Raw genomic sequence first — 25,077 nt, forward strand, 5'->3', positions numbered from 1 at the left:
ACTACTTGCTAAGTCTGTTTGTGGAACACAAGGATGAGAGGAGTTTTGAGTTCAGCAACAACTGCAAGGGCCACAAGTTCCCCAGGCCTGATCTATATGATGGGACCTGGGACTGCATGTTGGCTACCCCTGTTGTAGATAAAGTCTTTCTCCCCTGCAATGATTCTGATTTCTCTGCTACTTAACTCAGTAGAAGTCAAGCTAAAAGAGTTACACCATGAAAGACAGTTGCAATTTTCCATCTGATAATAGTTTAATATCTTTTTCAAAAAACAAAAAAGAGCCTTGATTACATTTACCTACTGTGGCTAAAACCACGTCAGACAGTTCAGTATCTTAAATAAGAATTAAAGCAATAGCTTTGGCTAAAAAAAAAAAATACACCTGGAAAAATTACATGGTCATAATATACAATATATAAAAAAACAAAAAGGAGGTGGAAAGATTTTTTGAAGGCAGCAAATATAGTTCAGGCATGTAAGAATGATTTGGACCTAATCACCTAAGAAATTTAAAAATATTAGGCACAATCCAGTCCTATCACAGGCACATTCAGAGGATTCCCATAGTATCAACAGAGCTTTGCCCCACCCCCAGACAAGGGCATGCGTACAGATAGTGTGTTTGAGGTTGGCCGGGGGGGGGGGTGGGTGGGTCTCTTTGAGCCTCTTGGCACCCTCTGAGCAAAGGAAATATGTGCACCATGGAAGTGAGTTGTGCCGCCATTTAATGTTTTGGAAAAAGAAGCAAAGATTCAAAGTGCAGGTGCTCCATTTGTCATTCAATGTATCATTCAGTAAATTACATTATACATTATTCATCTATAATAAAGTGACAGTGTTTTCATTAAGACTTTCAAACATTCAGTTACATTTCCTTGCAAATCCCCCCATTACATTCCTGCTAATAACGGTTTTAAAATGAAGACTTAAGCTATGAATTCTTAATCTACCATACACTAGGTTTAAAATGTTCAACAACATACAATTATCTACAGAATTTTATTAAAAACCCTCTCATTTTTAAAAGGGGTACTATGAATTGTTTAGGTCAGGATGTTGGCATGTGTCAAGGCAAGTCCATGGCGGTATCCCTGAAGAATGTATTTTAAAAAGTATTAGGAATCACTGGCCTCTCTTAAAAAAAAAAAAAAAAAATTATATCAAGAGACATCCACCAGGGATGCTGCACAGAACTTACTTTCGAGTCCTAAACAAGTTGACAGCATCCCTTTCTATTTTTAGCGCAGCCTACTAATCTCGTAACAGGCATCGGGTTCCAGTGCACACATGGTGCTCCCTGCCTGCAGCAGCCTCTACTTCCCCATTCACGGCAGTGAGGGAAGCAGCTCTGCGTGAGCCAAAGACATGTGAACATTGTGCTACCTCCCTCAAGGGGAAAGGCAAAGACAAAGGAACTCCATGTGCACCCTGCAGCACACAATGCTTCTGCCACTTTTAAGTTCTTCCAGTTTCTTCCTTACCAGGATTTCAGGCCTGTTTTTAAAACATACACAAACTTTGTTCATTTCTAGACTTAAAATTGTATTAATTGTCACCATTTATCCATGGATAGCAATACTAATAACATACCCACCACTGACAATGATCCCCTCCCCCCCTATATATTGACGATAAGACAAGCATTCTGATAATGTTTCCCACAGCGAGAGAAAGTTCAATATAACATGTTCACATAAGCAAGAACTACCACCTTTTGAAAACACCAGGACCTGTGCCAGGCAGTAATAAATATGTAATAAAAACCAAAAAAATAGTTTTTTAAAAACCCTCCCTACCTGGGCCCACTTAGCCTGACATAGCAGAGATTTCGTAGTCACTCGCAGATATTATGGGCTTGCCCATCATCCGCACATTCTTGGCATTTGTAATCCTTGCCATCATGCAGACTGGCTTGTCGAAATACCGCACCAGGGCAGGTTCAGTCAAGAGGGAAGCCAGAAACTGCTCAAAGGTGATAGCCCAGTCTCTGTCAATGCTCATGCTTCTAGGTAGAGAAGGGTTGCTGCTTCGCACTAAAACCGTGTCCTCCCCAATGTCTTCACAATGCAGCTTGTCTTCCTCATGAGAGCCTGCACTTAGGACGGAATAGGAAGACATGGAGCTGTCGTCTTTAGTATCGTCATCTGAAATAAGCATGGAAGAACCAGCTCCATTGTCTCTAGGAGAAGAATCTTCCAGCTTGATGTCCTCCATCTGTGTGCCATCACCACAAATATTCTCTTCCTCATCCGCAAGGAAGCCATCTTGAAAAGGGTCACGTTGTCCAAGGTGATACTGCTGGCTTCCCTTCTTCTGAAGCAGTGCGTTCTGAATGGCTTTGCTGCTACTCTCCGCCTCCTTAAGAGGCTGCACACTAAATAACTTACCAACTTCCCCAATCTCCAAAAGCAAACTTGTCACAGCTGCAGTAGCGTGGTAAAGATCCTGCTCATTGGGGTCTTCACTAAACATGTTATACATTGTCTTGCACAATTCAATAAACTGCCCCTAGATGCAAGAGAGAGGAACAAGGTTTTGTTTCTTAAATATCTATCATACTTTTGTATGGGGCTCCAAGTTGTCTCCCATTCTAGATCGTGACCATGTCCACACTTGCTTAGCTTCAGCAGTAACATGTATTAGGTGCTCCCAGTTAATCGACTGAGATGCAGGGGAATTAATGGGAAAAGGAAAAGGAGAAAGGCACAATTGTTCTCTGTATAGACATGTAATACCAAATTAACAATTACCAACATATATTTAAACTTGACAAAATCAGTTCATTTAAAAAAAATCATATAAGTGTTACTAGCATCTAGTGCTTATGCCAATCAAGCAAACTTTTCTGAGGCAGATTATGGCAACAGAGATTCCTGCATATTCTTACCCAAAAGAATGCATGCGCCTTTTCCTTTTCCGCATGCATTCTAAGCTGCCCTCCTTAAGCTATGTAGAAAAAGATTAAAAGTTAGGCATTTATTAAGTCACAGGGCTTAATCTCGAAAAAGTATGTGTATACGAGGGGAAGCTGTGTAACTATAGGTGACAACAGAGCCATCCCTAGGGGGGTGCAAATCATGATGCAAATCATGTTCTTTGGGTGCACTGTATTACACAGGGAAAATCTGCCTCTGAAATTTGAACCAAAAGGCAGAGAGCCTAGACTCCCATGTCTTTGAAGAAAATGTCTAGATTAGAAGAACTCTGAATGCTTTTAACAGGTGACAGGGATTGACTCTGAAACTATATACGAACAAAACATGCTTCTAACTCCCTGCAAGTGCCTCTTGAACTTGCCTACGCCAGCAAAAAAGTTTGGGATTCAATTATACCAGTTGTTTCAAGGACATGCACCTTTTACTTAGGATTCCCATCCTGCTAAAAAACAGAAAAGAGCAGAGTACACTCTAGAAATTACCTTCATTGTTAACTAAATTCAGAGTGCAGGCTTTTTATTTAGGGTTACTTACAACATTATTTGGCTTTAAGCAATTAAGCATTACGTGAACTAATGGACTTCAGGATTTGCCCCACATTCCTGCAGTTGAATGTGAATGTGTTGAGAAAATAAAACTACCAATCTCTCTCTCATACATGTGCCTTTTTCAGAGGGAGGGACTTTGCTTTTTGAAATAGGGGAGGGGGGGAAAATAAGCTATGCCACCAGCTGACTTTTGAATGCGGCACACCCCTCTTCCCATGCCTGCTTTTCTGGGGGCTGTGAAAGGGGATGCAGGTGAATCAGGGGTCCTATCCAATCACTGGCCACTGTTACTTAGCATTTGGGGTCTGTTCCCAAATGAGGCTGCCTCCACGTAAAAGTGTGGAAACCCTGAAAGTGCAGGGCCCAGAGGGGCTACCCTGATCCCCTACTGTGTAGGACAACTCTGGATGACTAATTAAAAAATCTGAGGAGGAGATCCAACCTTGCAAACTTCCCTGTTGTGGGCACATGAACCACCACCACTCTGCCATCTCTGATAGCAGCAACAGCAAAAGAAAAGGGGGTGTCAGTGAGATCACAGGCGTCTTTGGATCTGCTAGATCAGGCTTCCTCAACCTCGGCCCTCCAGATGTTTTTAAGACTACAATTCCCATCATGCCTGACCACTGGTCCTGCTAGCTAGGGATCATGGGAGTTGTAGGCCAAAAACATCTGGAGGGCCAAGGTTGAGGAAGCCTGTGCTAGATCTAAACAACTCTCCTATTCCCTGACATGTCCCCAGAACAGATTAGAAAGTGCACCAGCCCTGGAGCTGGCGTTATTGATTTTGAAAGCTACTGGGACTAATGGGAGAGGAAACTCTGAAAGAAAGAAAACCACTGGTCAAAAAAGAAGAAACCTAGAGAAACACAAGCAAGGCTTTGGATTTGGTGGTGTCTTGACTTTATATTCATATTCTTTCCCTTCCCTCTTATCTCTCCCTCTCACAAAAACCTCTGCCAGTCTTCATTTCATTATGAACCTGAAATTTAAACAACTTTTTTCCAAAGGATTATGCATGCAAACAAATTGTGCATTTTTCTTTTCTCTATGAATGAACTTCAAATGCACCAACAATATTCTATCAACAGCCCTCTTCAAATCTAATAAAATAAAGGCAATTCACTGTTTTAAAAGTCTTACATTTCTGTTCAAAAATGACCAAAGGATTTGATCCACAGATCATTGTATGGGTTACTGCATGCATTCACTTGTTGAAAAAATGGCTTATGCTGCCAGCTTTATCACTGATTGCCAGCTGGGGGGAAGTGGGAATAAAGGGGCTCCTTTATTTGCATTTAGAAGTGTTAGGGACTAACATACCACCTATGTTATAGAATGCACTACTTGCAGACTCAACAACCTACTCTGTGCTTAGTTGCTGGATACAGGGACTGAGACCTTATGCACCTTTTTGTGTGTTAAGAAAGCTTACCTGATTGAGTTTGGGCAAGTCCTTTGCACTCTTTGCTTTGGCTTTATTCTCTTGGCTCCACATTCTAAGGTAGTTTCTATTATCTTGAGAGTTCTTCTTACCTAACACAAATGTTTTGCCAAAAAGCAAGATTATTTTTTTGGGAACAAGTTGGATAACAAAAAATTATTTCCCCATCCCCTCCAATTTAACTTCATACCTTTTTCAGTTTTCACACTCACATTAACGAAACTCTCATCTGCTCCATGTTTGTTCCTGCCATCTACGCCAACAACTAATGCACAGAAAGAACAAAATTAATGCACTTTGAGACACCTCTGTATTTACACATTTGGTTACATTAGTTAAGCACAAGACCAGGAAAGCTGGTATCAGCCAGGCCTTCTCAGGGTGTTTCCAGACGTGTAGCAATTCATCGCTCCCTTTTTTCCCAACACAGCTGATGAGTATCACACTTTTGGTATGTGGGCATCCTGCTGCAATCTCTCCACACAAGAAGGCATGACATACCATAGACGATGGCACAATTCATCTGAGTACCATCTTTTTTTAAAAGCGTCTCAAATTTTAAAAAAAGCAAGCTAATTTCTGCTGCCTCTATACGCCATTCTGTGCCTACTCACCCTCAACTGGGAACCCAGCCTGAGCCACAACCTCAGAGAAGGTGATCGGATATGCCCTCCCCTCTCCACATCAAGTAAATTTCTGTGACCTTTGTTCACAGAGGGGGTACACTGAAAGAATCCAACACCTTTCTGGTCTCCTGAAACTCCCCTCTACCCCAGAAACTTAAACTACTTCAACCATGAAGCTGATGTGGTTTTTTTTCCCTTCCAGAAGGCCAAAGGGAAGAGGGTGATTTGTTAAATCCAGTGTCCTGATATTCAGAGAGAAAACTGCAGCTGGCTTCTCTTTTATTTTGGGTGCAAGAACCTTTGAGTTTATATTTGAAGGGGAAATTGGGAAATTGATGCGGTCATGAAAGAGGAGAGATCTGAGGTAAAGTCCTGTACCATGTGTACACTCTGGTGTGATGTCTTCAAAGAAGTACTGTGTTGCTTCAAAAGCAGAATCCGGCTCTTCTTGATCAGAGGATGGGTCTGCGCATAGAAGCATCAAGCATCAACATACTTGGACACATCAACCAACCCACTTGTACATATCAAAAATGCCAAACCCCCTCCCACTACCAATATATATTACAGATTTTTTTTTTTTAAGCAATCTATTTCAGGGCAATAATAAATTACTAATGGATAGGTTTATGAAACAGCACTTCCTATACAGAAATGTGTCTTAAATGTCTGGTATAAAAGTCTTGGGCACAGATGTCCTTATATGTACCAATTTAGATGAACAAAGGCTTAATTATGGTCTTTGTAGAAACGTGCAGGTTCTCGGAAGCCCAGTGCTGGGCATCACAAGGCAAACACATCAATGTTGGGGCAATTTGTGGATGGGCCCTAGACATTAATGGCACATGTTTTAATAATAATGGAAACAACAAACTATTGCATACCTGTACCTTCCAGATCCTGCTGGATTACAACTCCCATAATCCCTAACCACTGGCCATGTTGGCTGGGGCTGATGGGACTGGGGAGTCCAAAAAAGATCTAGATGGCCGCACAGTCTCCCCCTGTTATTTATAGTAACTAGATGCTATGTATTTATTTTTGGTCTATATGTTTATTCCATTTAGCACTGCCATGCATCTCTTTTTGATGACAAACAGAGATTATGGCTATGCCTCAGAGCACAGCTACCCCTCCCATTTAGTATGCGCGAATAGAAATCCCAATACTGGTTGGTGGATGAGTTACAGCAAATGTCCCATCAACAGATGCAATCCTATGCATGTCTACTCAGAAGTAAGGCCCACCGAGTTCAGTGGGTCTTACTCTCATGTTAAGGAGGCCAAGAATGGCACGGTTAGTGGAATCTTTAGGTATCTGGAATGGCCCTCTGCTTACTTACCAGGCAAAACATGCATTTTATACAGTAGCTTCAGCTTCTCTGTAAGATCTCCATGGCATGCTGCACCTAGAAGTCATATTTGCTGTATCAGAATTACTAATTATATTTTAATGCGGCACACCGAATGTCCCAGACATTTAGAAATTAGTTATCTATCTTAAATAAGGAATTATACCTTATTCATATGTAACCTCCACAAACATACATAGCAAGTGCAGGGGAGAGGGGAAGGATTTACCTGCTTCTTTAGATGCTATATATAGAGAAAACAAGGGTTATAATGTAGTAATCCATCCAATGTGGCCACATCGATACAATTTAGACTCCATGTCTGAAGACATAAACTCATGTATTCCAAATTAACTACTGAAGAGGGATCAAACAGTTAAATACTGGACTTTAGCTTTATTTTGGGGATTGTAAACTGTGTGCACATCCAATATGCATCTCAATTGCTTAGGAATATATTTGCGTAATTGCAGTTTACTGTTTGTTTGAATCCACCCACCACCATTGCCTTAATCTGAAAAAATGTTGCCATATTATCTCACAGCAGAGTACATACTGGAGAAAACTTTGACCATATGAGAATTTCACATGCATCAGATAAACTGCACTTTTGTTAGAAAAGACAACATGCCATGAGCAAACTTTACTGGCATACAATGTACCTCTTTTAAATTCTTAACCACAAGATATTGAGGCATTAATGTGCTGAACGCAATTCAGATGTTGCTTGGCTTTTGGGATGACAAATTCTTTACACACTTCAAGTGTTCCAATGTGTTTAGATCGTGGCTTACTATGTAATTACTACACAATAAATATATATCTATTTTATTTAATGGTAGCATCCAAATCCACATAAAAACTGCATGTTAACAGGTATAAGTGCTGATATTTCCTTTCTATTACATTCAAAAATATATAATTGAATGGGTATATAATTGAATAGTAATTGCTCCTATTAACCTATTGCTTTAAAATGACTGCCAAGAATATAAACATATCCAGGTTATGAGAACACATGTGTATATATAGCCTTTTAAAATACAATTGTCTCATATAAGGCTGCATACCAAGCTAATGATTTCACAGTTAAAGCAATTGGGAGAGGCAGGCCTCAGGTTTAGTAAAGCAGTTAAATACATGCATTCTTCTTACTTAGTCCAGAGACGAATTCCCGAAAGTTGATTAAGGAATCTCCGTTTTCATCCAACAATCTGAACAAGCGTGCCGCCAGAACATCAGAGTGAGTACCGCAGGCCCAAGGAAAGAGGAGAGCAAACATGCCCTTGAATTGCTCAAAGTCAATGCGGTACTGTTCTAAATAAGGCAAGCTTGGGTCATGGCGGTCCGTGGCATTGCTGGTGCCTCCCCAGTAGCAGCTAGTGAGATGCTCTGCCTGAAGAAAAGCAAGGCACACGACATTGCCATTATTAGGACAATATTCACATCTCTTCTGGCAGCAGCATCTGCCATCATGATTTACGCTACTTTTGAACAAATGCAATTGATGACAAATTCCACCTGACCTAGAGTTGGCACACAGAGTGGTTAACATTACAGGACTATTACTGCTATACCAGGACAGAGGTGCCAGCTTGAGTAAAATATTGGGAGGGGGCCCAGGTAAGCCCCACCCTGCATAATCAATCACATGACATGGCACACTATTTGAATGGCAATGCCCATCCACTGGAAGGGGGAGGAATGGGCCCCTCAAATATTTTACTGGGGTGGCTGAAGGAAATCTCAGCCTCTAGGAGTTAGCACCTATGTACCAGGATGACCCATTCTCCATAGAGCACAACCGTAACACAGAACCTAAATAAGATTAAGCCATCTACATTTTGTAGTCACAGAATCTTTTCTATTATGAAAAGTTCACAGGTGCTATGGAAACACTGGTTATACACCCCCTCTCCACACATGTGAGTAACGATTAGGGACACGACTGTCAACCATGGAAAAGAAGAGTCCAGCTTGCCCGGTTCAAATCTTGCATCTATGCATAAGCGTTTTATTGAACGACTGATTTCATTACATTTACAGTGAACGCTTGGGTCGCGAACGTGATCCGTGCGGGAGGCACGTTCGCAACCAACACCATTTGCAACCCGCAATGCCACGTCTGTGCACGCGCGGGTCGCAACTTAGTGTTTCTGTGCATACGCCACAACCTGGAAGTAACCCGTTCCGGTACTTCTGGGTTCAGCGTGGTGCGCAGCCTGAAAGTGCGCAACCTGAAGCATCTGTAACCCAAGGTATGACTGTATAACCTGCTTTACTTGTCTGGAACTCAATATTTATTGACCTGTGCAAGCAGAAAAGGATGCTATCCAGACTTTGCCTTCTGCAGACAGAAAGGCTCCTTCCATTCATGGAAGGCTTTTGATCAAGTGCAGGGATCCAACTAGTAACGTGGTTGCGACAGAAGGAGTGCCACCTATCCTCTAACACAGTTCCAGGGGATTCCCATCCCTCAATAACAGTATGGGAGGTGATGTTGAGGGTTTCAGTCAGTTTCTTCCACCCTCTGCCAGTGGGGCTGTCCCTCAAGTTGAAATCCACACAGATGATGCTCCTGCCCATTGGAGTGTCCAGATTTGGCCATATGTACTGATATACATCTCAGCTTCCATTATACCATGGCTATAGGGACCTTGCTCTAGTAATTGACATAAACGGCCTCGGCTCAGTGTACCTGCAGGAGCATCTCCACCCCCTTCACTGAGGTCCAGTGCCAAGGGCCTTCTGGCGGTTCCCTCACTGCGAGAAGTGAGGTTACAGGGAACCATGCAGAGGATGGTTTTCAGTAGTGGTACCCGCCCTGTGGAACGCCCTGCCATCAGATGTCAAGGAAATAAACAACTATCTGACTTTCAGAAGACATCTGAAAGTAGCCCTGTTTAGGGAAGTTTTTAATGTTTGATCTTTTATCATGTTTTTAATATTCTGTTGGGAGCTGCCCAGAGTGGCTGGGGAAACCCAGCCAGATGGGCAGAGTATGTATGTATGTATGTATGTATAAAACAACAACAACAACAACAACAACAACAACAACAACAACAACAACAACAACAACTAAAGGAGGGTTGCCTCCCAAAGTTAGTGTCATGGATCTGAGCTCTCTGGGTTGCTACTGAGTTCCTTTTTCAACATATACTGCAATGGTGTTTTTGCAAAAAGTTACTGGATTTTTAAAACAACCACAAGAACAACAATTCCTTGTGATTACCAATGTGAAAGAGTATCTACATGTCAATTATATGGTTGGTTTCATTTCCCAATCTACACTTACTTTAATTAAAATATTCCATCCACATATTTACCGTCAAAGTGGAAGTGAAATAGTTGCTTCTGCATTATGGGTTGAACTCAAACACAACTTATAGTTTTTTCCTTTTTCAAACTGTTTTGACCATCAACTGAAATTTCACTGAAATCAGTGAGAAAATATATATGGAAGGGTACACAGGCAAGCTACATAATACTACTAAACAATGAATGAACTAGACAGCTATTTCAAATTTACCTTGAAAAGGGCATAGAGTTCCTCCAGCTCATCTATTGTAAAAGAGGTTTCTGTCACTATGGTTCGTACCTTTCAAAATGTGTAAGCAGAAAGAGTTTAGGCGCATGTAAGGCATTAGAAACCAAAACTCAAGAGACAATTGATTAAAATAGCACTCCAAGAACCTACCACATTGCGTTTGGTTGTGTCTTCTAGAGTCTGGATCACCTTCAATCTCTGTTTGAATCTCATTTGTTCAATCAAATCTGCCCGTATGCTTCCAAATTTCTAAAGGGAAAAATTATCACTCAGCTTTGCTGTAAACCTAGACAGTCAGATCTGTAACTGGTTAAAGAATAGGCAGCAAAGAGCAGGAATAAATGTGAGTTTTCTCAAAATGGAGGGATGGGAGAAGCAGGATCCCTGAAGTATCAATATTGGGAACTGCGCTTTTTAATATGCTCATACACGACCTGGAGTTAGAGCAGGGTGGAGCCTAACATGTTGCTTGTTTTTGTGTTTCTTTCCTCACATTTTTACATTTAATCGCTGATATTTTTTTCTCAAATCACCTCATAGGAAGTTCTGATGAGCCTGAAGATATCCACCTCAGGATAAGGCCCTACATCGTCACTGAGCAGTGAGTGAAGGTGAGGAATTGGTGGCAGAGTGCTGTCCTTATTGGTCACGCTGTCCAAATACCTACAGGTGGGAAAAGGAATCAAATGGAAGCAGTGTAAGGCACGTCTTTGTGTGTAAAATTAATCCAAGCTTAAAAGCACCGTACATTCCATTTCTCCCCCAAAGTTTATTTAAAATACTCACACCCACCAAGTTCGGGTTTGTAACAGGGCTTAGTATGCGCATCTCCAGGTAAGGGCTGGAAATGCCCCCTGCCTGAAGCCCTCAAAAGCCACTGCGAGTCAGGGTAGACAATACTGAACTACATGGACCAATGGTCTGAGGGAATAAAGGCAGCTTCCAATGTTCCTAAATAGCTCAGAATGAACTACAAATGACTGCAGATTATAGCATCAACCCTGTAAAGGAGACAATTACTAAACAACCTTGTGTTTGTGATGGAGACTGGGAGATAATGGCTCAGCTAAGGCTATTCAGCTGCTCCCTTCCAGTTAGCTAAACGAAAATAATAATGTTGGCAGAGCTTGTTAATGGAAGTCAAGCGGTAGGATGTCTGGCTTTAGGATAGTCACAGAAAACCATGTGGAAGAAAACGCTTCCCAGAGAACAGCATAACCTGCGACTAAACTCTGAATAAGACAGACCTGAATTTAAGCACCAGCCTAGTAGCAACAACAACAACAACAACAATAATAATAATAATAATTTATTATTTATACCCCGCCCATCTGGCTGGGTTTCCCCAGCCACTCTGGGCGGCTTCCAAAAGAATATTAAAATACTGTGATACATCAAATATTAAAAGCTTCCCTAAACAGGGCTGCCTTCAGATGTCTTCTAAAAGTCTGGTAGTTGTTGTTCTCTTTGACATCTGGTGGGAGGGCGTTCCACAGGGAGGGCGCCACTACCGAGAAGGCCCTCTGCCTGGTTCCCTGTAACTTGGCTTCTCGCAGTGAGGGAACCGCCAGAAGGCCCTCGGTGCTGGACCTCAGTGTCCGGGTAGAACGATGGAGGTGGAGACGCTCCTTCAGGTATACTGGACCGAGGCCGTTTAGGGCTTTAAAGGTCAGCACCAACATTTTGAATTGTGCTCGGAAACGTACTGGGAGCCAATGTAGGTCTTTCAAGACCGGTGTTATATGGTCTCAGCGGCCGCTCCCAGTCACCAGTCTGGCTGCTGGTAGCTATAGGCCAGGCATAGGCAAACTCGGCCCTCCAGATGTTTTGGGACTACAACTCCCATGATCCCTAGCTAACAGGACCAGTGGTCAGAGATGATGGGAATTGAAGTCCCAAAACATCTGGAGTGCCAAGTTTGCCTATGCCTGCCATAGGCTATCAGGAATGCCATGCAGGGTGAATGTTGTGGGCTAGCGGAGGATGGACTGAGTGCGACATCCCTCCTCTCAACCCAGCATGAAAACCAAGTGGGCTGCTAGAGGAGGAAAGTCCCATTTTCTACACCTAGCATGCAAATGCAGCTGCTATTCCAACAGGCTAGTAAAATCATTTGAGACTAGTAAATTCTATGGGCTTGCTTGGACTGTTGTTCAGTCTGTATCAAGAGACTGCGCCATATAACTGAGTTGCAATGCATATGCTCTGCATGCATGAGATCCCTGGGTAATTTCTCAGTATGAGCCCTTAGTAACAGACCTGGGAAAGACTTTGCTTTGGGTGCTGTTGCCAGTTTAGCATTGTCAGTACTACGTGACACTGAATCATGTTAGTGGCTCCTCCAAGACAGCTCTTTCTAATGAAATCAAATCATAGTGCCAGAGACGGGGGGAAGGGGGGGGAATAGACTTGAGCAAAGCTGCTCCAGTGCTAGCAAGTGGCTAATTAGGGAGACAGAACACGATGAGTCAAAGTTATTCATTTAATGGCTATGCTTTCCCTTTATTACATGGAAAGCCCTTTTGGCAATGCAAAGTTACTGATTTAAATGGGGGAGTGGTGTGCTGAAAGAGCATTATGTACGACGGTCACAACTGCAAGATATTTTAAGCTTAGTTTATGTATATGCTGCTTTTCCACATGGAACTGTGCTGAAAGTAGCTCACACCAAACACCTTACTGTCAACATATATAACAACTGGAATATGTAAAAGCAAATTTGTTATAAGACATTATAAATTCAAACAAAGCAAAAAAAAAACAGTTCAATACGTATCTTATAAATTCAACATTACAATGAAATAGTCTAGACTTAATGCATAACAATTACAGTGCTGGGAAGAAGCTGTGGGGAAATATTTAAATATTTAACCATCCTAGTTAACAATAAAACTGCTAGCACATTTGCAAAAAGCTAAGCAGGGTCCTGTATGGTTTCAAACTGGATTGTGGGGTGGGGCGCTGCATGTTGAGATTCCTGCATTGCAGGGAGTTGGACTAGATGAGATTCCCAAAGGCAAACCTTACCTTCCAAGCACTGTCATCGCTTCCCCGTCATCTTTACAATTCAGCAACTTGTCAACATTTGCATCTAGCACCGCCAGTGCCAACTGGAATATCACCTTTATGCCTTCGTAGAAGAAACAGTCCACAACAACCACAGCGCTTTCAAAGGGCATTACACTGAGGAAGAGTGTGAGGAACCAGGAAAGGGATATAGTGGAGATGACCCCCAAGTCCTGCATACAGTCATATAATTGTGGAACATAATCTCGAGCTAACTCTTCAAAGACACCTTGATCCACCAGAGCTCCTGCAAGGCATAATCAGTATTTGACGTATATGAAATGTTGGTTCATAGAACATGCATTTAAGCCTATCTAGAAAAGCAGTGTGCAATAATTTTGCAATTAGCTTACACTGAAGTACGTTACAATATCTTGCCACTCAGGAATCATCCTTTCAACATTAATTTACTTATTGTGTTTATGTATTGAAAAGAATCTGCTTCATGCAACTGACAAACATTACAAAAATCCATTACTCTGGGTCCTATTGCTCTAACTGGATCATCATAATAACATAAGGTCTTTATTGATTTTGACTTTTGCAGACTAAAAACAAAAATATATTTTATAGACTAGAAACAAAACAGGGAATGGCTATGTTTGGACATGATGTGAAACAAGTTATAAAAGGCAGTTCTCCAAAACACAAGGCAGAAGCCCAGCCACTCAAATGTCATTCAGCATCAATGAATTCAAGTATCCTTCCCCCATTGGTAGACCAAACCTCACTTTCCGGAAGCTTAAGAATTAGGTCGGAAATTCCCAGTGATTATGCTCTTACAAGTCTCCTTTGACATACCAACAACTCTCGTGTTGTAGTAATCTGGCAGCATGCGCTCACACAAAGCCACAAGCAGCCAGAATGCTTCCTCTTCCTTTGCATACAAAAGCAGTACCGATGTAACAATATTCATGGCCTAGAAAAAAATACATTCAAAAGTACATATACTAGATGTTAAATGGTCCAGATAACAGAGTCAATCAACAACAGCCCTAATTTGGGCCTAGTTTCAGAAAGTAGCAAGTGATTCCACAAAGTATTTTTTGAAGATGTTGAACCATGCAGCCTGGCCAATGTCAACAAGTTATCACACACACACACTCTCTCTCTTTCTCCCTCATTTCCCTCATTTGTGCAGAGGCAAAAGCCATGCTTTTCAAAGTCCAAGGTATGTGACTAAAAATGGAGAAGTAGTCTACTGTGTTACTACATAACAGCAGTTTTAAACCAGTCACCAGTTTTAAACCAAAGTCACTCCCTTTAATGGCAAACCAGGTGGTGGATGCTGGTGGTTCTGTAGTAGCCACAAGATGGATGTATCAGCATGCTAAGGGATCCCTGAGGTTTGCAGAAGTTCTACTCCACCCCAAAAAATCTTAAACATCCAGATGCACACAAGCCCAATGATCATCTGAGTATATTCAGCAGTGTCAGTTGGAAATGAAAACCAGAAAAGACCAAGTGTGGAAGGAGAAGAGAAGAGTTCAATGCCCTGTTTGGCTGGACCTTGAAAAGGAGAATTCCTGTTATAAGGGATCATATATTGCAACATTTTGCTGCAAGTCCCACTTGTTAAATTCCAGGAAGATTTAAAATTTCCAACCTACTCTACTAGATCAAAATTTACCATAAGTGCATGGAAGGTTTGGCCTCTGTGTGCAACAATAAATAGAGGGATAAGGAATTTGGGTTCTTCAAAATGAAATGAGTTTGAATTACCTGGCAGTATCCTATGTTTGGATTTCTAAATGCATAAGCAGTTAGTACTCTTCTCAGAGCAGCAATACCCATCTCATTCTGGAATGCAGGATGCTCTGGGAGAGAGCGGTGCAAATCCCTCTCAATCTCTTCTGTGGCGAGATTGTATTTCCCCATAGACTTCTCCACCAAGTCTTCATAATAGCCAGCGTGGGTGGCCATTTCATTAATAGCTCCTAAAAATGCAACAGAGCAAAATTGACAAAAGAGAAAGTAGGTTACAGATATATGCCAGGATCCAAAACAACTGCACAGTGAGTTGTGCATGCCCAAGGAGGACATGCCCCTCCACCCGCAATGCTAATTGGCAAATCATTTTTGAAGTGAAGAAGGTTTTCACAAAAGTCTGTGATATGGCATAAGGGTTTGCCGTTAAAATAATTTTAAAAAAACTCTCTCACCATTCAAATGTGCCTGAAGCGATTCTTTGGATTTCAGCCACTGAGTACAATAATCAGGTCCTATTCTTACAAAACCTCCCATGCTCAAGTTAACTGTCATAGACCTTTGGTTTACCACAGTGAGTTAACACACCTGCCTCCTCTTCTATGAAAAGTTTTGCAGTCTTAGTGTGGGAAAATGATTGCTTGTACATGAGAGCATGAGCAAAGTTCTTATTGTTGCAGGGTGATTTCATAGCTAGAAGCATCCTTGGAGCATGAACAGCGTGTGAACAGCTCGTGCTGTCCTATATGATTGGCTAACGTAGCATGGCCTGTTGCTCGCACGGTCTAGTGTGAAGGTCCTTATCTGCTGGCTGAGAACAAATTGCTTGCTTGTATTTTGTATCTTTCTGATTTCACACAATAAAAGCTGTGCTGCATTAGCCCTACGAGCAGCCATATTTCGGAACCTATCATGGTGTGAGACTGATTTTTCTTTGGATGCCGAGCTGCAACTCGACATCTTAGTGGTAAGAAATCCAAGATATTCTGTATACAACCCCAAATACAGCCAAGCTAACAAGTGTGTTTGTGTTTCTGTGTACACACACACACACACACACACAGAGAGAGAGAGAGAGAGAGAGAGAGAGAAATGTTCATTCAAATAAGATAGCAGAATGCAGTTTTATGTTCTGTGGTAAGCTACTTATAAATAGGTCATAAGAAATTTGCAATCCCCTTAATAGTTTCTCACGCCTATTATGTAAGCCCACAAAAAGCCTGCTTTGAGTTATAAGTCTCACTGCTGGCTCCATGATTTGGGGGCACTTCAGCAAGATATCCTCAGTTGACCCCAGATTGGCTGCACAAACTGAGAATTCTATTGTTCCGTCTCTCTCTGTCTTGGTGCTGCATATAAAGCAAAAAAGGTAGAGCATTGGAAGTGTCTGTTCAGGTGCATGGACAAAGCTCTCACTGCTCCTTTTCTCAACCCAGGAGAACAGATTTAACTGGTAAATTCATTTCTCTCTAATTTAAAAAAGTATCCGTCAATCCCTAGCAATTTAATGAAGTACAAATTAGTCCACCTGCCTGCTGTTAACTAAATTCCTTGTGGAACTTGACACCTATGCCTACATCACAGAGGAGAAGTGTGAAGGACGCTTTTATATGCTTTGCTGTACCCTTCTTCTGAAGCAAAATTATTTTGGGCTACCAGGCAGACACTATTGATTGACCCGAAAGGAAAACAGTTTCCTGCAGTGAATAGCAAGCCAGCTTTCCCACCAAGAAGTTGAACTTCCAAATATCTTATTTCATTTTCACTGGTTGGTAAAATATACCTCACCAATTTAGGCCACAATCCTAAACACAATTACCAGCAAGTAAATTCCAGAGAGACATTCTTCTAAGTAAACACACTTAGGACTGCAATTGTCAATCTCCATTTATCTGCAGCCAACATGTCCACTAGGGCACCAACATAATGAACTCCACAGAAGGATAAAGATCATATGGGAAACCTTTGACTTACCATTAATAAAACAATGTTATCTACTGATACCCACCTGACAGGAGTAGCCAGAGTTCCCCTCTCATGCTTTCCGGAATACCTTTCAGTACAAGGTCTCTTGTTTTCTCAGTCCGATACATACAGATGCCTTGGCCATATTCTGCGAAATGAATCTTCCAAGCTTGTTCTTTCAAAAATTCTTTTGCCTTAAAAATAATGGAGAGTACGATATACAGAACTAAAAACACTGTGTAACACAATCCTGTAATGCAAAAGAAGAAGCCACCCCCCAAAATGTCATTTAATCCTTAATTTTATTATCAGGAGTGGTGTTCAGACTACTCTTTCAGCAAAGCTTTCTCAGTATACTCATTTTTAACATGACATTTTCTCATCTTGATGTCGCCTCCTAAGCATTTATGTACGTCCCCATGTACAGACGTATTTGCAAAAAAGCTACAAGCACTAACTATTATGACATGATGATTTCAAAATACACTAAAATTACATGCAGGCAAGGAACATTTCCCACCCAAAAGCCACATTCCCTTCTGGGAAAACTTCTGTGGGCTACATACCCATGGCGGGCATGGCTAGTGGCAAGCGTGGGTAGAGCAAGGAGTGCAAATTACCTTTGTACAGTAGTAGGCGAGTTTCCTACACAAACACACATCCATTTCTCAGCCCTTTTTGCTTTCCTGGATGGAGAATAATGAGAGTTCAAGGACACATTTCAGCCAGGCAAAAACACTCAAGGAAAATATTGCTGCGGTGTGTGTGTGTGTGGGAACCTGTGGAGAGATCCAAGGGCCAGCGAGAGGCCTGGAAGGCTACATTTGGTCTCTGGGCCTGAGGCTCCTCACCCCTGGACAACATCAATCTCTCCCTCCACCTTGTTGACAACAGAATCCATAAGGAAAATTAATAGGTCTAAGTCAGTGGAGAGGAACCTCAGGCCCAGCGGCCAAATGCAGCCTTTTAGGCATCTCTTTTTGGCCCCACTCTGTCCCAAACACCACGAGTGCTTTTGCCTGGGTACAATGTGCCGTTGAGCTGCTATGACGCCTTTCGCCTACCTGGATGGAAGATGACTGGTGTGTGTAGCAACCTGTGACACTTTGGCATGGCTGGAGTGCAACCTGCTGTGCCAAGGTAAGAGTCACCTTGCTCTGCCCACTCCTGCATCTGTTCCCACCCACTGTTGGTATGAAGAAGGTATAGTTCACATCTGTCAACAATTAATGCAGTAATCCAAATGAGAGTTAAAAAGAAGAAGAAGAAGAAGGCGTGACCTACTAATTTAGGGTTGAATTCTTCAGGTGAACGCCTCCGGTACATGGTCATTAGTGCCTGGGTTACAGTTGGGATGCTGTTGCCATTCAGGTTGAACTGCCGCTCTCCATCTGCTTCGGAACTAAGGCTTCTTTGAGGGCTTGAGGAGAGAATGCTGCTTGTCCTTGAATATACCTGAATGGAGGAGGGGGGAAATCCCCACAATTTTATGAACTGTTCAGGTGCGGGAAGGAAAAGGGCAAGGATCAGTTTGTTTCCACGGTGCTAGGATAGTGGTACCCACCGAGTTGCGAATTGCAGATGCACACAAGGGCTTTCTGAGTTTTTAAATAGCTACATGTCAGGAAGCAGTTTGGCCTGCACCTCTTCTCCTGTCACACTGCCTACCCTTCTCCGCTGCCAGCCTTTGTGCTGAGCTCGAGTAATTGGAACTACAGAGGGTGGGAAAGGAAAGGGCAGCCAGACTGCAGCACTGCAGCAGACAATCCACTTTGGCCAAATGCATTCTGCCATGAAGCCTCAAAGGCATGGCCCACCTCCACCCACGGCACTTGAGTCAGAAGCCTGAACCCCTTCAAATTAGAAGCCTGCAGCATGGTTGTTTGCAATGCTGGATTCCTGTGAAAATCATAAAGGAACTGCAGTGGATTTCAGGACTGACATTCGGACAACAGAAACAAGCTCCAAGGAGCACAAATGCATCCAACCAGTAAAACATTCAATCCTTCCATAAAATATTTTTTAAACGTTTTCTATAGTATCCCACACCCCAATGCCGCACCACATTATTTGAATGGAAGTGGAAGGTTTTCAATAAGCAACATAATATGTTTATGAACTTCCACTGGCAAGGTTATTAAAAATATGTACCTAGGAGCAATCTAAGAGCTGATTTAGAAGAGCAATGAAATTATGCTAGTTCTGAAGGATACTGTGGTCCACAAAGTCAGAGCAGCGATTTGCCAGAAGACATTTGCACCTTCGGGGTTTATTATTATTAAAGAGGTGCTTTGTATAAATAACAGCTCCCAGAAACTTAATTGGTAAAAGCACTAGGCAAACTAAAGGTGCAACAGCTCTCTTATCAGAGATGCTCAGCTTGTTGGGGGAAGCAATATTGCAGTGGGCCTCTTGTGGCCCTCCTGTAATCATATCCTCCTGTTAGCAGTCTGGCAATTCAATGGATGCACTGCCATGCATGTCTGTCAGATTCTGTCTCTGGGACAGTAGCTGTATTCATATGCTGCACTAATCTGTGATTTAGCTCTATGTGGATGAGCCAGAATGAGTCTGAGTGAACCTGGGACCCTGGTTTTAAAAAATGAAACAATAATCAAAGGCAACAAACCTCTGGTTAGTTTAATTGGCCAGCTTAATAACCCAGGATCCCTTGGAAGGGGAGCATGCTGGGTCTCATCCAGGTAATGGTAAACTATGGTTCTGTGCTACTAGCAATTGTGGACAGTGTGAAAGTGATCACCTTAATAACATAAAAGATGGAAGCCAAACTGCAACCAGATTCGTATGGGAGGTAATAAAGGGGAAGCAGAAACGAGACAAGATCTCCAAGCAAGAATGGTGAACAGCTTTTCAACACTGCCGTTTTAAGTTAAATTGATTTTAATGACTTTTTAAAAAAGTGTTTAAAGAGACAGAGAAGTCTCTAGCTTTTCAATGCCCTTATGTATCGCCTCTGACTTCCTAGTTCCAGATGAAAGCTTACTGTGCATGAAGTCTACTGCCATCCATGCCTGGAGGATTGTGTTTAATGTGGGGAAAACAACAAACCGTCTTGTGGTATCTTAGAGACTAGCTCATTTATGATAGCATAAACCAAACAATGGAACTTCAATGGGAAATTTCAGGGTAGGGTAAAAGCTGCTGAATTAGCACTTTCAAGATGTTCAATCTATCACCTGTGGCTTGAATTGAAATAAGAGGTTCTAATCCCACTACAGGTGTTGAATTAATTTATCAATGCCAGGATGCTTCTGTTATCAACAGTGTTTCATGAATATCTAAGTAATTGTTTTGCATACACTTCAGCGTTAACACAAATCATCACTGTCTTAGCTGCTTTTCCCTGTCTGCCAAAGTTTGTGGGAAAAGCCTTTACCATGATACATGTGTTAGTCTTTAAGGTACCACAAAATTCTGCTGTTTTGGCTGCAACAACCTAACACGGCTACCCCTTTGGGAACCTGGCTTAGGGCATCACAAGTTGTTTGGACCCACAGCTGAAAGAAGCCCCATGACCATATTGCGCCGAAAGCAGGAACTGAGGGACTATTGACTGCTTACTGACCTTTCCAAGACTGTGAAAGTATTTATACTTCCAGCCATTATTAAATCAGTCATGCTCAAAAATAGCACATGTCAAAAGACAAATACAGTTAACTAAATCATCTGATTCAAAGAGGTGAACTTTTAAATGGCTTGTTGCCACTTTTTTTTTAAAAAAAATCTGACCATAATTTTATGATTTGACAAGCTAGACACTATGTCTTAAAATCTTCAGTCTTGGTCATTTGGTCATTTCTCCAAGCTCATTAGAATCCATTTGTAATATAAACAAATTACTTTTATAATTAATTACTGCAATTTTATGTGCACTCCATCATGCTACTTTCTGCTGGGTTTTTACTGCCTTGTATTTCATTTCCAAGTTGGCATACATTCAGCAGTCAATAGCTGGCATTCTGCTGACACCAGCATTAGGCAACTTTCCAGACAAGAGGATATCTTCTGAATATGGGTAAATATTTCCTCTCCCCTTCCCAACATTTAACCTTAAAAGCAGATAACCTCTTTTATTAGAGGATACTTGGTTTTTCTTGAAACCAAGGTTCTGAGAAGCAGAGTTAACAGTTGCTGATGAGATTACTCAGTCTCCATGCGCCAGACTGTGTCTTTGTCTAATTCAAATATACACATAGACGTGGTTTACGATGCAACACCAAACCACAGGTTGTAGTTATGCACCCAAGTATTTGGCCTGTGTGTTTTTTGGTTCCCACACACCCAAGCAATCTTATAATTGAGGGAACCAAAGTATGCAAAGCACTAATGGTCAGTATGGTGAGGCAGAGCCATAGAGCCACTGGCCTTGCTACAGCTTACCTTGGCATGGCTAGGTAAGGTTGGGGCTGTTCAGATGTAGCACCAGGAGTGCTAAATTAGTTGCACTGTTGCATCTGCACAAACCTGAGCAGGCCATCATCCTGCCCCCAGCCCTGTCCACGTAAGCTAGAGTGCCACCACTCCCACCACCACTGCTATGAACTTGAAGCTTCATGATTTGGCCAAATTGGGCCAACGTGATCAGCTAAGCAGTCTTTTCTTCTTTTTTTGAGGGGGGGGGGAAAGATATTAAGACATGCTAAAACAGGCTGTCCCCATATTGCTGACATAGCCCTTCAGCACTACATGAGAAGTGCAGAAACAAATATTCAACCCCGGTTGATTTGAGCTCAATCCTGATATCTGTTTCAGATTTCAAGAAAATGTGAAACAACAGGATAGTGCCTCTAATTATAGGCAAAGATCTTCTTTTCACTACTTGAATGTAGCCACAGCTCGTCTCCAAACCCTCTTGTATTAGGGAACAGGGGTTCTGAGTCAAAGCATAACTTTAGGAGCCCTGACACCACTCATTTATAAGTTTTGTGGTATGGAAAAGGCTTTTGATGCAGTGAACGGGCACCTCTGATACATGCAAGTCACAGGGCAACTGTGTGGCAAGTAGATAACATGGTGTAAAGACTTTTTTCTGTGCAGACTACGTCCTCTATCATACGGACTAGCATTTATTTCCATAGATATCCCCATAACTGCTTTGTGGATGCAGCTATCAGAGGTGCCATTATGCTTTCACAGGGCATTTATTATGTCCAAGCAGCTTTCATTCCCACAAAACCTTGATCATACATGTTCTTAAAAGCCAACATAAGATTTTCAGGGAAGTACATGATACACAATATTACACCCTACACTATCAGAATGCAGCAGCAGCCTTCTGCCCAATGTGCAATTTTTACATGTCCAGGAAAATACTGATATGAAAGCATTTCCAAACAGTCAATGGTTGATGTGCATTCTTAGATGAAAGATGGGCATGAAAGGGTTTAACCATATGCCTACCTAAATGTTTGGCTCAGCAATTTATTAAGAAGATCAAAACAACCTAATGTCAATGGAGTTCTGCAAAAAGGAATCTTTACACAGAATTTATTACTTGGGAGCAGCTACTTGAAATTATATAATTTTACTAATCTGAAATTAACTGAATACTTCCTGACATTGACGACATCTACTCACCTCATCATCTGAGCTGTTGTAACTGCCAGAAATCTCTTTTTCAGAGTATATTTTGGAAGTAGTTTGCTGGAGAAAATCAGAAATTCTCTGAACCAGAAAGTCTCTGTCTTTTAAATTGGCAAAAAGAAATGTCATTCGATTTTTGGTGCTAATAGACAATGGGCTAGGTAATACACTAGAGCTGTCAGCCTTTTCTACAATAGTCACCTAAGGGAGAGGAGGGCAAAAGAAAATACACACATACAAATTGGTCATATTCCAACAACATCTGGCAATGACACAATCTTAAATACAATTGGATTATCTAATCATTTTCTAAGGCACCCTCACAGCAGTGAAGCTGAATATCTTATGGCCTTTCCATGTATCCATTTCTGCACACTTCTGGAGCTGCACAAGGATCACAGTCTTATGATATAAGACTAAATAATCTATGAGATCTATCAGTCTGAGCAGGTCTACCAGAGGCACCTAAGGATGAGGGCTTAAGGGAAGAGGTACAATTTTCTTCCAGGAACTCTGAGAGCTATAACATTTTGGTATTCAGCAAAGAAGTGAGTAAATATCCCTCGAAAAGAGCGCTACTGCGATTTAGCAATTCGATGATGTTTCAGACATTTAGGAAATCTGCATTTCAGAACAAAACTGGCCAGAGCAAAAGCAAGGTACAAGGTGGCAGCAGAAATCTAAGAGTAGTATGGAGACAGGTTGTCTCATTTAGTGACAGTCTCTTGCCCCAAACTGTGCTAATGCCAGGAATATAGAAAACTGCCTAATACCAGGTCAGAGAATTTCTCTCTCTAAACCAATATTGCCTATCCTGAATGGCAATGATTCTACACAGTCTCTCATTATCATCTGCTGCTTGAACACTTTTAACTAGAGATTGGAGGGACTGAACCAAGGACCTTCTGTATGTGAAATATGGTTCTATTTCTGAGATATGGTCCTGCTCCTAAGTCTTAACATTGGCTCATATACAATTAACTGTGTAACACTCTCTCTCTCTCTCTCTCTCTCTCTCTCTCTGTGTGTGTGTGTTTGTGTAGTTGTGAGATTTTCATTTCAGGAACAGTGCATTAGTTAGAAATGAAAACAGTATGCTCAAAGACCCTTCTGAAGACCATGAAGAAAAGTTTTAAAAAGCTTTAAACCACTGCTTCCAGATAGCTTATCAGAAGCAATAAAAATTGCATTAGGCACTTCAGGATAATAGGAGTTTCAATGTACAGAGGCTTTAGTTTCAGTTTGCAGGGTTTTTTTTTTTAATGATCTATGGCCAAGCATTATTACAGAGTTTTAATGTTTCATTAGCAGAAAGGGTAATTTGTTGCCATCCTCCCTTTCATTTAACATATCCTATTAAATTGTATTGAAATATCAGCAGCTATGTCTCAGTTACTTAAATGATATTGTCTTAATACTTCTCCCAACCAGGTTCTTACTTCCTTTATATAAGCTATAGATCTGTTCATAATGCAAGAGAGCCACATTAACAATGCATATTTCCAATTAAAAGGGAAAGTGTTTTAATAGTCCTTCCTAAGAACATGAAAGTAGCCCTTGATCAGGCCAATGACCCATCTAGTCCAGCATCCTGTTCTCACAGTAGCCGGCCAGATGTCTATGGGAAGTTCACAAACAGGACCTGAACACAACAACACTCTCCCCACTTGCAATTCCCAGCAAACTTCCCAACAGGTCCTTTTTATGTATGACTTACACCACTACTACTACTACTAATAATAATAATAATATTAACAGGACCAGAAATGGAGGGATCCTAATGCAGAGACAGTGTCAGTTTGTTGTAAATTATACTAAGCAACCAATGGAGTTCATTGCTGAGATGCTCCCTGGAAGCTAAGGAGCCCGTGAACCTGACTTAGGTAAAGTAAAGGGACCCCTGACCATTAGGTCCAGTCGTGGCCGACTCTGGGGTTGTGGCGCTCATCTCGCTTTATTGGCCGAGGGAGCTGGCGTACAGCTTCCGGGTCATGTGGCCAGCATGACTAAGCCACTTCTGGTGAACCAGAGCAGCGCACGGAAACGCCGTTTACCTTCCTGCCGGAGTGGTACCTATTTGTGTACTTGCACTTTGACGTGCTTTCGAACTGCTAGGTGGGCAGGAGCAAGGACCGAGCAATGGGAGCTCACTGCATTGTGGGGATTCGAACCGCCAACCTTCTGATCGGCAAGTCCTAGGCTCTGTGGTTTAACCCACGGCGCCACCCATGCCCCAAACTTGACTTACATGGTATAATAAAAATGGCCAGACTTGATACCC

At 41.8% G+C, this 25,077-nt stretch overlaps 1 protein-coding gene across 2 annotated transcripts in view; it reads right to left on the reverse strand.

Annotated features, from left to right (window-relative positions):
- Positions 1-234: 234 nt before the first annotated feature.
- The window catches only part of TBC1D9 (TBC1 domain family member 9), a 53,611-nt gene continuing 28,768 nt past the window's right edge, over positions 235-25,077 (reverse strand). Inside the window, exons 7-21 of one of the 2 annotated variants that reach the window (XM_082237549.1) lie at positions 22,791-22,997; positions 18,477-18,686; positions 17,236-17,386; positions 15,243-15,457; positions 14,322-14,439; positions 13,482-13,767; positions 10,988-11,117; positions 10,605-10,703; positions 10,437-10,505; positions 8,063-8,303; positions 6,899-6,964; positions 5,935-6,021; positions 5,121-5,195; positions 4,922-5,022; positions 235-2,510 (exon numbers count right to left, since the gene is read on the reverse strand). In XM_082237549.1, the coding sequence (XP_082093675.1) occupies positions 1,809-2,510; positions 4,922-5,022; positions 5,121-5,195; positions 5,935-6,021; positions 6,899-6,964; positions 8,063-8,303; positions 10,437-10,505; positions 10,605-10,703; positions 10,988-11,117; positions 13,482-13,767; positions 14,322-14,439; positions 15,243-15,457; positions 17,236-17,386; positions 18,477-18,686; positions 22,791-22,997 (2,757 nt within the window). In that variant the 3' untranslated portion in view covers positions 235-1,808. The remainder of the gene's footprint in view (positions 2,511-4,921; positions 5,023-5,120; positions 5,196-5,934; positions 6,022-6,898; positions 6,965-8,062; positions 8,304-10,436; positions 10,506-10,604; positions 10,704-10,987; positions 11,118-13,481; positions 13,768-14,321; positions 14,440-15,242; positions 15,458-17,235; positions 17,387-18,476; positions 18,687-22,790; positions 22,998-25,077) is intronic. The other variant, XM_082237550.1, reaches the window with a different exon arrangement.

Source organism: Podarcis vaucheri, assembly GCF_965113315.1.
Source record: "Podarcis vaucheri genome assembly, chromosome: 9".
In the NCBI taxonomy this organism is placed as follows: domain Eukaryota; kingdom Metazoa; phylum Chordata; class Lepidosauria; order Squamata; family Lacertidae; genus Podarcis; species Podarcis vaucheri.